This window comes from Knufia obscura (assembly GCF_036327395.1).
Source record: "Knufia obscura strain CCFEE 5817 isolate CBS 148926 chromosome Unknown scaffold_1, whole genome shotgun sequence".
NCBI classification, from domain to species: domain Eukaryota; kingdom Fungi; phylum Ascomycota; class Eurotiomycetes; order Chaetothyriales; family Trichomeriaceae; genus Knufia; species Knufia obscura.
Genome location: NW_027042687.1, coordinates 3,787,422 through 3,802,660, shown reverse-complemented (window position 1 = coordinate 3,802,660; position 15,239 = coordinate 3,787,422). Strand labels below are relative to the sequence as shown.

Below are 15,239 nucleotides of genomic sequence, written 5' to 3'. Positions count from 1 at the left end.
TGCTTAAATATATAGTAGTGGAAGTACTTAGCGGTCAAGTACGCGTCTATCTCGCGATAAGAAATATAATATTACAATTTAGTTAGTTGATTAGTAACTACTAATATATTATAATATCTATTAGAAATAGAGAGTTCTACTATAAAGTTAACTGCGATATATCTCTAGGCTTACTCGAGTACTTAGAGCTAAAGAAGGCTACTAGTATATACGTTATAAAAAGCCTTAGTTCTTCGGTAGATATTATAGTTCTTATAATACTTCTTAATATAATCTAATATTCTAGGCTAGTAGTAATACCTACTAACTAGCTTATAGGTCTTTATCTTTCCTAAGTAGCCTACGGCTAAAGAGTAGTGCGTATCTTAGACTACTAATAGTTTAACTTCGTTAGTTAGGACCTAGACTCGATTTTAATAGTATAGAAGATCGCCGCGAATCTTATAATCGGCGAGCGATGTTCGATAGTTAGTTAGTATTATTCTAATATCTAGTTTAACCTTCTTAAGCTAGATATTTCTCTTTTTCACCTCTTTTAAGGTGTTTACTATAAGATCGTTCTTATAGGCGCGAAGTAGGGCTTATAGGAGATTAAACGTATCGTTTACCTTCGTTAGATCTAGGGCGATCTTAGTTACTTTAATAAGGGTTTAAGGAGGAAGTACTCCTATACCTAAGTTAGCGAGTTTTAGTACTAACTATCGCTAGTATTTAGTACGCTCGTCCTTATTAGTAAGCTTATCGGCGAATATACGAGTAAGGCTATCTACCTTAACGTTTTATTTACCCGAGCGATATTTAATTTTAATTTAGAATTCCGAGAGATATTTAGCTTACCGAGCTTATCGCTAATTAAGTTCCTTAGTAGTTATATACTACTTAAGTCCTTTATAATTTATTAGTACGTAAATAGAACTATTAGGATTAGTAAACGCTAGTTCTAGTCGCTATTTCTTAAATACTCGAATAATCGCTAATAATTTCTTATTATAGATCTTATAGTTATATTCCTATAGTAATATCTTTTTCGAGAAGAAGACTATAGGTCGTAGGTACTCGTTCGCGTTCTTTTAAGAGAGTACACCTATAACTACGTAGTCTAATACGTTAACTTTAACCTAAGTTTTAGCGTCGGGATTAAAGTGCTAGAGTAGTCGATCCGAAGTAACCTTATCTTTTACGACCTAGAAAGCTCGACTATACACGTTAGGTAACTAATAGAAGGTAGAGGCGTTCTTAGTCTTAGTAAGCTTAGTAAGTAGTAGCGCGAGTCGGCTTAGTCGCGATAAGAATATTCGGTAGAAGTTAACGAAGCTTATAAAAGAGAGAACGTTTTTAATATTATAAGGCGCCTTCTATTCCTTTACGATTCGGACCTTTTTAGGGTCTATACGTAGTCCTTTAGTCGTAATAATAAGTCCAAGATATTTAACGAACTAAACGTAAAACTCGGATTTATTAATATCTACGTAAAGTCCGACCTTCTTTAGCCGACGTAACACTTTAAGTACGTATTTCTTATACTCTTCTAATATCTAACTGTATATTAAGACGTTATCGAGGTATACCGTATAGAAGTTATCTAATATCCCTTATAGAGCCCTATTAATATAGCTCTAGAAGGAGGACGGTACGTTATATAACTCGAATAGTAATACTAAGTATTCGAATTAGCCGAAATACGTAGTAAAGGCCGTCTTCTATTTATAACCCTTTACTATTTATAGGCGATTAATGGCTATAATAATATTAAACTTCGAATAGAACTTAGCCTTATATAGCTTATTAAGTATCTCTCGGATCCGTAGAATAGAGTAGCGATTCTTAATAATAATAGCGTTGATTACGCGGTAGTTAACGTAGAATCGTAGTCCTTCCTCCCTCGGCTTTTTAATTAAGATAACTAGCGAGGATATCGAAGACGAGGATAAACGGATAAAACCCTTCGCTTATATCTCGTTTAGGTATTTCTTAGCTACTTCTAGTTCCTCTTGTATTATAGCGTATAGTCGTTTAAATAGGAGCTTATTCTTATCTTTTACGATAAACTATATCTCGTAGTTAATGCCTTTACGGTAAGGTAGTAGTTTATTCGTATTTAGGCGATAGAATAGGTTAGCGAGAGGTTTATAGTAGTCTAGAAGTTTCGATAGGTTAGGATTACCACCGTTCTTTATAAATTTATCGAGATCTTTCGGGTTAACGGCTGCTATCTGTAGTAAGCCTAGCCCTAAGTATTTGTTTTTATCCTCGATAGCTGTGTTTAGTAGGTCGTCGATTAGCTAAAAGACCACCGCCTTACCTAAGTTGCGCTGCTAGATAATATCGTAGAATTCGCTTATCGAGCACGTAGCGATCTTAACTCTATTTATAATTATACCTTCTCTTAATATTTGCTCAATAGACTCCTTCTATACGTTTTAGGATCGAATCGTATAGGGTAAGCGATATAGTAAGTAGTCGTAGTAGTGTTCGAGTAGGAAGGTAAGAGAGTTGTTTTTCTAGTTAGTCCATACCTTATACTATCGCAGCTAGCTCTTACTAAGGATAATAGAGTAGCTAAGCTAGGGTGCGATAAAGCACCTTATTATTTTATAATATTATCCGACTACTAGTTTAAACTTAGTATAGTAAGTAATAGCTAGCCTCTTTATCGAGTCTAGATTAGCTAATACTATTTTTCGATCGATAGGAAGTTTAAGACGCGGTAGCTTTAAGCGTCGAGCTAGCGAGTCGGATATAAATAAGAAGGCTACGCCTAAGTCTACTAGTACTCGGTACTTGGTAGGTCTAGAGGACTTCGACGCTATAGTATATAATATAATCGTCTACGAAGCTTCGTCGAGTCTAGAGATAGATATTAGTTAGATTTCCGACGCGGCTTTCTACTCCTTATTAGGTCCTAGGTCGAGACTATAAACTAGAACGTCTCGTTTTCCTCCTCCTCGAAGGAGTCCTTCGACTTAAAGTCTCTACGCTCGAAGTCTTCCTTATCTATTATCTATACCTTATCCTCGAGTCTAGCCTCTACGAGGTAAACCTAAGTATTAGCGAGACGGTTAGCGTCGCGCTATTATTTAGCAATACACTAATCGTTAGTAGAGCGGTAACTCACTTTACGATACTCAAAACAACGGTTTTCACGGTTAAGCTAGGTTCGTAAATCCGAGGTAAGGACGGGGATGCCCTAGAGTTCGATAGAAAGAGAGATCTTACCGTTAGTATTACGGGGTAGTAGGGTAAAGAAAGGCTTAGATGCTTTAGAATAGGAAGTAGTTATTCTCCGAGGTATTCGAGAGGATAAAGATAAGGGCTTAAGCCTAACGCTACTAACGTTAGACTATACGGGTTTACGATTATCTACGTTCTTAAAAGCTAATCTCGAGTTTCTAATATACTACGCGTATCTAGGCTACGTTAGTGTATTTAGTAGAAATATCTATCTTAAGAGCGCGATAGAAACGGGTATTTAGCTTATTAATTAGCTTATAAGTAGTAGATTCCTAGTCTTTATTAAGTACTAGGGCGCAGGCCTTGTATCGGCTATAAAAATCTATAAAGTTTTTATTTAGGCCTTACTTTAGCTTATTATAATCCGCTAGGGCTTTCTGCCGTCGGTCTAGCTTATTAAAATGCGTAGCGAGAGCGTCGAAAACGTCGTTCGAAGTGCGATAATAAGAGACTAAGTTTCGGTAAATCGACTTAAGTCGAGGTTCCTCTACTTTAAACGCTAATGAGTCGAGCCTACTCGCTATATAGTCGACGACGGTAAACTCTCCTTAGCTCCCTAAGTCCTCTCGGATATAATTAAGCTTTATATTTATCTATAAACGCTATTACACCTATTTATCTCGGTCTCCTCCGAATATCGGAGGGTTTAGGATGCGGACTCGGTTTCCTCTAGAGGTAGTAGCTCGTAATAGACGAGATATATTGGTGTAGTAGCTACCTTAACGGATAGCTTCGCTCTTAAGGGTTATTGTGATTGAGGGAAGGATCGAAACCGTAACCTAAGGGGATAGATAGGTTAGGGAGGACACCTCGCGGGAGAGGTCGTCGCTTAGCGTTAGGCGAGAAGGAGAGACTATTGCGATAGGGTATCTAGAAGTAGGGGGTGCGTCCTTCTCGGGTCTATCGGTTGTGACCGCCGATTTAGGCGTAGGTAGCCTAGAGGCGAGCGTTTACTCGTTCTATTTCGTTCTTAGACTATTGCACTTAGTCGTAGTATCTCTTTTTCTAGTTATAGGTATATCCTTTATACTTCTCTACGGTGGCTTATAACTCTCGAAGGGTAACTTCGTCGATAATAATTTTCTCTACTACCTAGGGTTCTAGCTATTCTTAGCTCTTAAGTATATTAACTTAACTTTAAAGCTCTAGGTGCTCGAGTCGCTTATCCTTATACTTTCGGGATAGAGAGTTGTAGTCTTAGACTATCGTACTATAAGTAGAGAGGAGCCGTCAGTTTATTACCTAGAAATTCCTTATATTCTTCTTAATAAACTTCTAACTATTTAAGGTAGTCTTATATTTAAAGTCGTTATAACTCGTATAATAGAAGTTATTTAGACTATCGGTTTCTTACTCGCCCTTGTTATTAGTAGGTTTTAGAAGGAACCGCAAATCTAGACTATCCTTACTGACTAAGGGGATAGGAAGGTAAAGAGGTAGTTCGCGACTACTTTAAGATAGGGTACTAGTGCGTAGTTGCGTCTCTTAGATTATAGCTTCCTCTTCTACTAGTATAGTATCGCCTAGGTGACTAGGTAGTTTCTGAGTGAATTTGTCTTAATTAACTTTATTATTTAGGTCGAGGTCTAGCTCGTCGTCCTTAGGCGCACGAGTCGGGCGCTCTCCTTCCATCTGTGACCGTCTAATCGTTGCTTAAGAGTCGATGGGTGGCCTTAGGGGCGGAGGAAGGTCTGATATCGCTAGAGAGGAGAGTCGTAGGTATTTTTTAGTGAGATTAAGAGGGTGTAAGAGAGAAGTAGGTGTTGCGCTATTTTAACGAGTGCGTAGCTCTTGGGTTTGGTAGAATATTCTATAACGAGTTTAGTAGTAACGGGTCTTGCACTTATCTTTTATACTTGCTGTGGCCTTCTGCTACTCGAGTCGCGAATCTTAAATCTTGTCGTGAGTCTTGTCGTAAGGATCTTGTCGTGAGGGTCTTATCGTGAGGGTCTTGTCGTGAATCTTGTCGTGATGCGATCGTAATCGCTAGGTCTTTCGTGTATCGTGCTGCAGGCCTTCCTACCGGGTATCTTAATGTGGTACGACTTACTATTACGGGGCAAGGCGTGCGCAGGCGACAACGTGATTATATTGATAAAAGTCGTACGAAGGTCGCAGCAGAAGGTTGCGACCGAATAGTCTAAGGTAATACCTGCAGATGCCTCGGTATTTAGGCTGCAACCGTGACAGTTATACTTAGGCTTACGTTTATTAACTAGTACGCTTTCGACTATAAGAACTTTTCGCTACTACTACTAAAGGTTAGAAGAATCCTAGATCGATAAAAATAAGATAAACCTACCTCGTATACTTTACTCCTTATATCCTTAAGAATAACTATTTCGATAATACGTATAAAATCAGCGAAAAACTACTTATATATCGTTCTTATAAAATAAGTAGTCGGCTTATTCGCTAATCTAAGTTAACTAGTATAAATATAAAAGCGAACGAAGTCTTTTATAATAGCTAAATTAGGTAGCGCTATATTATAAGCTAAATACTAGCTACTAATAGTTTCTTTACTAGGAACGAGTACTCTATACTCGTAATAGTCGCGTTCGGTATACGCTAATCGCTAAGGAACGTATCGATTTAGTATACCGTTATAATTCTACTTCGTTTTATCGTTATATCTTCTCTTATCTTTTATGTAATCTTATTCTCTATAGAACCCCTTTCTATATCTATTCTTTTCTACTTAAGCTAATAGTTCTATTATAGTAGCTTAATAACGGACTATCGTAGATTATAATAGATTAACTATAAAATAAGCTAATAAATTAGAATAGAAAAGGTCTAACTATATAGGAATACCGTAGATAAATAGCGAAGAAGGAGCGAGTGAGAGATAAGAGTAGAGCACTCTTATATAGGCTTAAGCTATATTATTGAGATGTTCTATACTATAAATCGCGTACCGGCGCACTTCTAGGAACGAATAAAGAGCTTCTTCTTATCTAGCTATCTACTATTACTAGTAGGTTATATAGACGGGTTTAAGTATAAGTTAATATCGTAGAGACTAATACAAGTGTAGTACGACGTAGAAGGATACGTTAAGCCGGTTAAGGTAAGCGAAGAGTGAGTAGAAGATAGTAGAAGGGTAAGCCGTTAATAAAAGTAGTAAGACGAGGCTAAGCGAAGGGTAAGCGCGATACAGTTTTTACTTATCTTGACTTACTAAGATGTTTAGCACTTCCCGAAGAACGGATTACTGTCTAGTAGAAGGACGCTATTAGAGATTATAATGCTCTACTCTACCTTAAGAAGTAGTATAGGTGCCTAACCGTAAGGCTTATCCGATAAGGATACTGTACTAGTCCGCTAGTAAACGAGAAGAATAGGTTATCTAGCTATACTCTTTCACCTAGAAGTCGAGGCTATCTTCTTCCTAGTCTAATCTTGCTCCTACTAGATATCGCAACGCTCTACTACGTGCTGCTATCGTCTCTCCTTCGACTCGCTGAGGTTATAGGGTGTTATAGGTTATAACTCCTTCTTATAGTCGGTAAAGACGACGGAGGAAGCGAACGCGACGAGGCGATAAGAATAAGTAACTATAGAATATCGCCATAGCTATAATAAGCATAATCGCGACTAATATAGTAATACTAGTTAACGCCTTATATAGCTTAGAAGTAGAAGACTTACTTAATTAGAACCTAGCGCATACTAAAGGCTTAGAGGTGCAAATAGTCGTAGATAGTATCCTATACAATTCTTCTAAGTAAGAGACGGCTCTAGACTTAGGGATAGCACTTCTAGCGTTAGCGGCTTAGCCGTCTATTATCGCGAATCTAATATTCTTAATAAACGTGATTAGTGGTACTATACCGAAAGTAAACTACGGTACGGTCTTAAATATACTGCCGTGGATATACTACGGCCTTACGGCTTATCCTATAACTTGCGAAACAGTACTATAGATCTTACGTTTAACACTCGAATGTATCTCCTCGCGCCGGCTTTATCTATAAGACTTTTTAGTCGCTACCCCTCGTCCCTCGTTAAACACGTCCTCTTTCGCATCGTTATCTCTAGGTAACGCCAGCGGAATAGAGCGCACACTATCCTCGAGACATAAGGCCTAGGTTAGTATGTCTGGGAGCTTTGCAAATCTGGATGGCAGCAATTAGTATCATTTGGGTAAAGCGATGCGTGAATTACTCACGGCCAGGTTCTCAAATCCTCGAACCGGGTTGTTCGGATCAGATCTCGCACAAACTGGGGCCAGCCCTTTTCTTCGACGATCTCGTCGAGAATTTGAGCGATCGCAGCCTTGTCTTTTTCGAGGAGGGCCCACTTCTCCTGCCCTCTGTCCGGAACATCTGTCGTGATGAAGTAGCCGATTTCGGTGCCGGCATAGTCGTTGGGTAAGATTGAAAATATGCCGTTTTGGCCAAAGAGCATGGTAGGTAAGTGGACTCCATCCAAAGCCGTGCCAACTCGCGCTCTTTGTGTATGACCCAGTGCGACGAGCAAACCACTATACTGGGCGACTGATCCTGGGTAGAGGTACTGGCGGGCAAGAGAGTGAATGCCGTCTGCCCCGATCAGGAATTCCGAAGAGACAGTCTCACCGTCTTCGAACGCCACGATCACTTCGTCCTCCCCTTCAGATATGCTCACACATTTCTTGTTGAGGTGAACGGGGATCCCTTGCACAAGGGCTTCCTCCAACAGTGCGCGTCGAACAATGTCTCGATTGATGCGCAGGCAGTAATAGTGGAACCTCCTCTGCCCGCCCCAGGTATGTGATCCGAGATGTTTGCCTGCCACATTGATCATCCGGACAGTGTCGTAGTTCCAGCCTTGAGTCCTCACTCGCCCGTAGACCCCAACGTGATCCAGAACACGGAGGGCGTTGGGGGTAAGGGCGATGTCACCTCCTTTTCGGAAATTCTCGTCTCGCAATTCGTAGACCTCGCAAGGAACCATTTGCTTCCGCAAGAAGAGTGCGATTGTCAGCCCCTAGGAAGAAGCCATGTCAGAGATTGATAGACACTGGTGTCTGAGAAATTCCTTACCGCAAGACCACCGCCCAAAATGATTATAGGCTTCATATCCTCTCAGACGAGCATTCCGAGTTTCGTGTCTGCGGAGAGATCTACCAACGAAAGTTATTTATTATCTGGTGAATGTATCGTACAATTCCATAGCCTGGCATTCAGACCTGTGTAGATCATCACACCTGATGGTAGTTCCGTGCTTACCGAACTAACACGTCTTCGCCTTCGGTTGTCCGACAATTAGTATGGCCGAGCTCGGCCGGCCCTCCATGGGCAATGGCTATGAACGAGCAAGATCACCATGATCGATGGATCAACTGCAGTTACTGCAATGGCCGAGGTACTCCGTAGTCCGCGTTACTTCCTCTGTAAAGGATTTGAGGGGTTACGTGTTAACTCGAGTAAATCATGCAAGATACCCGGATAAGACTTCTTCAAGCTCTACCAAGTACGGAGTAGATGTTTTCGGACTTTCCCTCGATGACAAAGCCAAATCGGTTGTCTCTGACCTCAACTTCAGACTCACTCGAGCTTGTAAGGATGCTTCTCCAGAAACTCCTCCAAGGTCGAGAGCTTCCCTCGCGCTTGCTTGGCAGCCCACTCCACCTTCTCCACCGTTCCCGGGCCATAGTAGCCATAGTCGTTGATGTAGCCGAAGTAGTCGACGAAGAGGTCAGCCAACACATCTGGCAGGCTGTTCGCAAATTCTTCATTCGAGACCTGCTTGTAAACCACATTTTTGCCAGTGGACTTGGACAACGCCGCAGCGATCTCCTTCAAGCTGTACATTCTGGTCGCGGCGCAAATCGTCTTGCCTTCGTATCTGCCAGGTTCCCTGAGGATGGCGCCCACCCATTTGCCTCCATCACCAATGGCATCGATCAAAGGCATCTCCGTCTCCGGAGTCATGTTCCGGGTGAAAACCTATGTATCACTTGGTTGGGATCCGGTCGTGGAGCAAGCATGGCCTGAGAGGCAAAGTTTTCCATGAATGATCCCCGGCAGTAGAAGGAGCTTTTGATTGGGAGGGTCTCGATATATTCTTTGCCTTTCGCCTTCGCGTCAAAGGGTGCGACCCCGGTGTATTTGCCATTGGAGATGTCTCGACACGATGGCAGAGTGCTGAAGATGAGGTACTGGATTCCCTGCTCGACGGCGACATCGGCAATCGTTTTGATCACCTGGAATTCGGCTTCGAGCGGATCGTCCACCCCAAACACCGGTGTGGTCATGGCAAACAAAGTGTGCACCCCCTCAAGCGCTTTCGCAAGAGCTGCTCGATCAGTTGCGTTGCCTTTGACCACTTCCGCCTTTTCCTTGAGTGCTTTCGCCTTATCCGAATCTACATTACGGGTAATGGCGCGCACCATCCACTGTTTCGAAAGCTCTGGGTCGCGTATCACATAGTCCACGACTCCAGAGCCTTGTTGGCCGGTGGCGCCCAGGACTGCAAGGATTTTGCTCATGTTGAATCTTGTTTGAGGGTTGGTAATAAAAATTTCGCTGATGTTCGAGCCGTCTAAATTTGAACGGAGGACAGAGTGGGTAGAGAGCAGGTGTTCAAGTAGACCGTCACTGGTATTCGAGACAGCCACTACCGTAGAAATACTTCATGGTAAACACGGCGCATCAGCGCGTCAATTCGGACGAATGCGTAACATTGCTGTTAGTAAGCAGCAAGGAAAGAATCTTGAAACCTCTTCTATGAGCCTTGAGGCACTTCCTCGAGAAAGGATTCAGGATAGCGCGTACCAAGTACCAATGTCGGTCCTCGGAGGATGCGATTGTTACCAAGAATGAAGCGTGAGGTCAGAACTTTCGGTCTTCGGATTTTCTCCCTACCGTCGTCACCGAAATTACTGATTAACCACATTTTCTACGGAAGCAATTTGTAATATCGCTTTTTGTGTAAGTACTTGCTGTGTATTGTCTAGCTACAGGTAGTCTATCTTCAAGAAGAGGTACACGCAAGCGTATAAGTCGTTACTTAAGTTACGAGAATCGCCACTACTGGCTGCACGGAGCTCCATTATACCCATATTCAGACCCGGCAAGAGGAAAGGGTCCTCATTGCACAATCTGGCGTCGCTGTCCGTAGAAATGTTTATACCCGCGTCATCGAATTGTTCACCATCCTACCCATTTGATGGGCAACGCAAGCCTTTGGAATCGCTATGATCGGGTAAGAAATGTGTTGGAGTAAGTGAGCTTAAATGGCGTACATTGAGATATCGCGCGCACTGGTTGATACTCGACAGTCAACATTATCGCCTTCTACTCACCCACCATCTTCGCCAGCGCCAGCACCTCGATCACAGGAGCCCTGCTCGCGTCTCGGGACTCTGGTATCATCGGCTTTCTCTTCGCCCGGCCCGCAATTTGGACAATCGACAGCGTCGGACGTCGAACTCTCCTCCTCTTCACATTCCCCAAACTGTGCTGGACTCCACTCGCAGCAGGTTTCTGCTTCTACATCGTCGAGTCATCCACGGCGCACCTTGCAATGGTTGCACTGTTCGTCTAATTCTTCAATGCCTCCTATTCGCCTGGTAAAAGACCCGTGGCCTCTACATACTCCGCGGAGGTCTTCCCTCTTTCACACCGTGAGGTGGGAACATCTTGGGCTGTCTGCACGAACAACTTCCTAGCCACACTAGTCTCACTCGCCTCCCTAGGCACCTTCGTGTGTTCGGTACAACGGGTGCGTCCGGATTCTACGCAGCCATGAATCAGCTTGCATTTGTGATGATCTTCCCGGGCTTCAGGGGGCGAAACAGAAGTCTCTTGAGGGGTCATTTAACTTATCTCTGGACTCAGAGTGATGTGCTAAGAAGGTGCAAAAGAATGTGTATTTAGAAAAGCAGACGTTTTGGGTCCTTCAACTGTTATTGTACACTTTTACCATTGTTGGGGGAATCTACCATATGTTGTCATCACAGTCGCACTCGTCAGTGCAAAGGAAGGACTTGGTTACATCTGTATTGCTCATGCTTTCTGCCTTCTGTACGCCAATATGCTTCCTTAACTCCATGCTTTAAACCTCCCGCAAGTCCATCAAGTTCATCAATCATCGTTCATTTAAACATTCACATTCGCATTTACAACTTTGCCCTCTCACCCTCCTCCGCCGGCACCTCTTCGACAGTGACGCTCCGACTCTTCTTTTCTTCCTCGGCGCCCTGCACGATCTTCGGCACCGTCACTGTTAAGACTCCATTCTTCAGACTCGCTTTAACCTCCGCATGCTTGAGTTCGCCTGGCAGGCTGAACACGCGCTGGAATGTGCCGATGCTACGCTCCGTGAGGTGGTACTGGGCGGCTGGAGCCGGCTGTGAGACTTCCTTGTTCTGGTTTTGAGTGGCGATGGCTGTGTCGTTTGCTCGGCCTTGGCCTTGAGCTTGGGCTCCGTTTGCTTGAGTGGCGTCTTGGCTGGCGGCGCTCATATGTACGTCGCCGGCTTGTCCCTCGGCCTCACCCGCTATTGGACCCTGTGGCCTGGCGCCTTCCTCCCTTACCTTCTCGGTTCGTGTCTTGAGGACGAGTGTGTTGTCGTCGACGAAATTGAGACTAATGTCCTTCTTCTCGACCCCTGGGAGCTCACCCTCAAGGATGAATTCGTTCTGTGTCTCCTTGATGTCGAATTTTGGAGCTAGTGTGAGCATCTTGCTGAAGTCGGAGTCACTGTCGTTGAGTCGTCCATTGAGTTCATTGCTCAAGCGGTCTAGCTGAGAGAAAGTATCGTTGAACAGCGAGAGGAAGGGCCGGTAGAAGGGTTGATCGAAGTTGGAGCTTAGACCGAAAGGATCGTTGTCTCGGTAGAGCGCGGGAGTATTGCAGGGGAAGGCAGTTGGCTGGCGACCGTAGGGGGTCAAGTGGTGGTGGTTGCCATAGGAGCGGTGGTGGTTGCGGTGTGGGTAGAAGAATGATGACATTTTGCTGTGGTCTCGGATTTGGGTACTAGTTGGTTTGGTGATTCGGTGGGTTATTGGCGCTGCTCTTGTTCTCCGCGGTAGTGTTTGCATTTGCTGTTTGCTTTGTTCTTGTCCGTGCCGGACGATGCCATGGTTGGTGAGAGCGAGGTAGATTTATACCCTCTGGTTGGTGGTATGGCGAAAGTTCTCGAAAGAGGGGTCGACAGCATCGTTCGTGCTGGAGACGACAATGAAAATTCTGGAACGCAGCTGTTGTCGTGAAGGAAACGACGGTGAGGTCCTTCTCGAATCGTCTTCCAGTCCTAACCCTCTTTCGGCGTTCCGTTACGATGCCCGAAAGTTCTGGTTGGTCGGGGAACCTTCTCCGGTCGGGTCGATCAGCTGCTTGCGCAATTGGCGAGGCAATGCTGTGATTTGCCAGTGCCAGGTCTACGCGGCCGCAAAGGATCTCTTCACAGCTCACTACACCTGCCGAGTTGATGCCATAAGTCTGGACCACTGGATCATCACTACTACTCAGGTATCTCACGTGACGTACACCAAGATGCATGCGCATGTCACGTGTATCCGTGATCTGGCCCTGAATTCTTGCGTGCGAGCATCGCCGCGTTCTACAAACCTCGAAAGTCAACTTGAGCGCGCCGTGTACCTAACGATGGAATTTTGTACCGACCTGCTCCAAGGATACATGCGGCTACAACGTATAATATGGTTCTTTTACCATTCTACATCTTCCTCGCCCCTCGATCTGAATTAAGCTTGCTATCTTTAGGATGTTGTACGTAAATACCGACGCCTACTAGTAAGCAAATACGTCCTGTTAGCTGTGCCTGCACCCTTACCTTATGCAATTGCCGCCGTCCATAGCTACATACTGAAGCTGAGGCACTGTACAAAAGCCCAGTCGAGGCTTCGGAGCTGTCTTTGCCCAGAACCTGATACAGTAAAACGCCAGCTATGGACGGCGGCAATGCATAAAGCCGGCATGGTAATGAGGTCAGTCGGTATCCAACCCTGTCGCTTTGAAGGTCTTAACACTATAGGTAATTTAAAGCAAGTACTGCTTGCGGTATCTATACATATCCACTTCCTCCGACTTGGTACAAACTACCCTCACTACTGGTACGCTGACGCCTCCTCGTCGAAAGGAAGCACTAGGTTACAGTGCGCGACTTATAGCTTCCAGAGACCTTGCCGAATTTTCCACGTACCCCCTCCACTTTCCGAGGGATACTCATCCTTAGCGAGTAAAGCTTTTGTCTGCTGACGATCAAGGGGGGTTTTCACCCTAGAACAACTCGTTTATACGATTGTACTGAAGATCACAACTTGAGAGGTACTATAACCTTATCGACTTTACGCGTTGAAGCCGTGATGCCTGAGCGGCGGGTCTTCGGTGGATGTTCGGCGCCGAATTTCGACAAGTAGTTTCACGAGCAAGGTGGTAAAGCTGAGAGACCGACTGTTGGAAGGCAGCACTGGTTGTGCCCGTGCGCAAGAGGTGCAAAGTTGCTCCGAGTTGATGGTGGTGCTGACATTAGTGCTGACTGTCTGAAGTCTGCCTGTGGTTCGGCTGAAAGCCGGGCCGTTTTCGAGCCGATCCCGATGCGTTATCCGGTCAATCTTGACCAACCACACACGTTACGTGCCAGTTAAGCATAGACTGAGGCACTAGGTACAAGACCCCGTCGTGCCAAGCATTCGAGCTGGTCTGCTCCCTAGCATTCCTTCCATCACACCTGGGCACAGGAGTGTATATGCCTTGTGATAACAGAGCAACAGTGTTTTTTCGGTTACCTCTGCATGTGGCAGGAGAAAAGGATCTGAGAACAACTGAAATATGGCGCAAGCAAACGAGTCAACAGAGAGAAACATCGTTATCATCGGGGGCTCCTATGGCGGTGTCTCTACTGCTCACTATCTACTCAAGCATGTCATTTCGAGTCTTGCAAGCAAGTACCAGTTTAAGGTCGTCCTCATCAGCGCGGCTTCCGAGGTGATGTGCCGTCCTGCTTGCCCTCGAGCCTTGATTTTAGATGAGCTTCTGCCCCAAGACAAGCTATTCGTGAATATTGCCAGCGTCTTCGAGCAATATCCAAGGGGCAGCTTCCAGCTGCTGAGGGGCACAGCGGTAGACTTCGACCACAGTGAACGGACTGTTAAGGTCGACACTGCAAACGGACATACCAAGACGGTAGCATTCTATGCAGCTGTGATAGCGACCGGAGCAAGAACCCATTCACCTCTTCTAGGCTACACTAAAGACGAAAACCACTTGCGCGAGACCTGGGCTGCTTTTCGTACAGCCCTGCCCAAGGCTACAAGCATTGTTGTTGCAGGAGGTGGACCCACCGCGATTGAAACCGCCGGCGAACTAGGCGAGTATCTCAATGGTCGTGCGGACATGTTCAGCTCCAAGCTTGAAAACCCCAAAGTCCAAGTCACAGTCATCAGCGGCGCCGCCAAAATCCTCCCTCAACTCCGCGAATCCATCGCACAGACGGCAGAGTCATACCTCGCCAGAATCGGCGTAACAGTCCTCAAAGGCTGCCCAGTCGCATCTACCTCCCCAGCATCCGCGGGCACGCTTGATGTGGCATCCCCCTGCATGGTCACTCTCGCGAATGGCCACAATCTCACCGCGGACCTCTACATCCCGGCCTACGGCACAATTCCCAATTCGTCTTTTGTGTCCACCACCCTACTCGAATCAGACGGCCGCATCAAGACCAACCCGAAAACTCTGCGCATCGACAATGCCGGGCCGCGGATCTACGCGATCGGCGATGTGGCATCCTACGCCCGTCCTGCCGTGCATCACATACTTGAAGCCGTACCAGTGCTCTGTGCAAACATTAAGCGCGATTTGCTCCTCGATAATGGCGGCCAAAAAGCAGCTGCGCCTGCGGACAGAGAGTTCAAGGTCGATACGCGCGAGACGCAGATGGTACCAATTGGGAAGAGTAAAGGTGTAGGCGCGGCGATGGGCTACAGACTGCCCAGCTTCCTTGTGTGGCTGATCAAAGGGCGGGACTATTGGTTGTGGACAACGGGTAACTTATAG

General features: G+C 45.2%; 4 protein-coding genes across 4 annotated transcripts; 1 reads left to right on the top strand and 3 right to left on the bottom strand.

The window, feature by feature from the left end:
* Positions 1-7,401: 7,401 nt before the first annotated feature.
* PMZ80_001447 (uncharacterized protein) lies at positions 7,402-8,297 on the bottom strand (the record flags this gene model as incomplete). The annotated part of the gene is made up of 2 exons (XM_064869890.1): positions 7,402-8,205; positions 8,262-8,297. The coding sequence occupies 2 exons, from the start codon at positions 8,295-8,297 to the stop codon at positions 7,402-7,404; spliced, it is 840 nt and encodes a 279-aa protein (XP_064735387.1).
* Positions 8,298-8,765: 468 nt separating this feature from the next.
* Positions 8,766-9,709, bottom strand: PMZ80_001446 (uncharacterized protein; the record flags this gene model as incomplete). The annotated part of the gene is made up of 2 exons (XM_064869889.1): positions 8,766-9,134; positions 9,179-9,709. The coding sequence occupies 2 exons, from the start codon at positions 9,707-9,709 to the stop codon at positions 8,766-8,768; spliced, it is 900 nt and encodes a 299-aa protein (XP_064735386.1).
* A 1,632-nt stretch (positions 9,710-11,341) lies between these two features.
* Positions 11,342-12,175, bottom strand: PMZ80_001445 (uncharacterized protein; the record flags this gene model as incomplete). Its single annotated transcript, XM_064869888.1, has 1 exon — positions 11,342-12,175. The coding sequence occupies one exon, from the start codon at positions 12,173-12,175 to the stop codon at positions 11,342-11,344; it is 834 nt and encodes a 277-aa protein (XP_064735385.1).
* A 1,840-nt stretch (positions 12,176-14,015) lies between these two features.
* Positions 14,016-15,239, top strand: PMZ80_001444 (uncharacterized protein; the record flags this gene model as incomplete). Its single annotated transcript, XM_064869887.1, has 1 exon — positions 14,016-15,239. One exon carries the CDS (start codon positions 14,016-14,018, stop codon positions 15,237-15,239), a length of 1,224 nt encoding a protein of 407 aa, XP_064735384.1.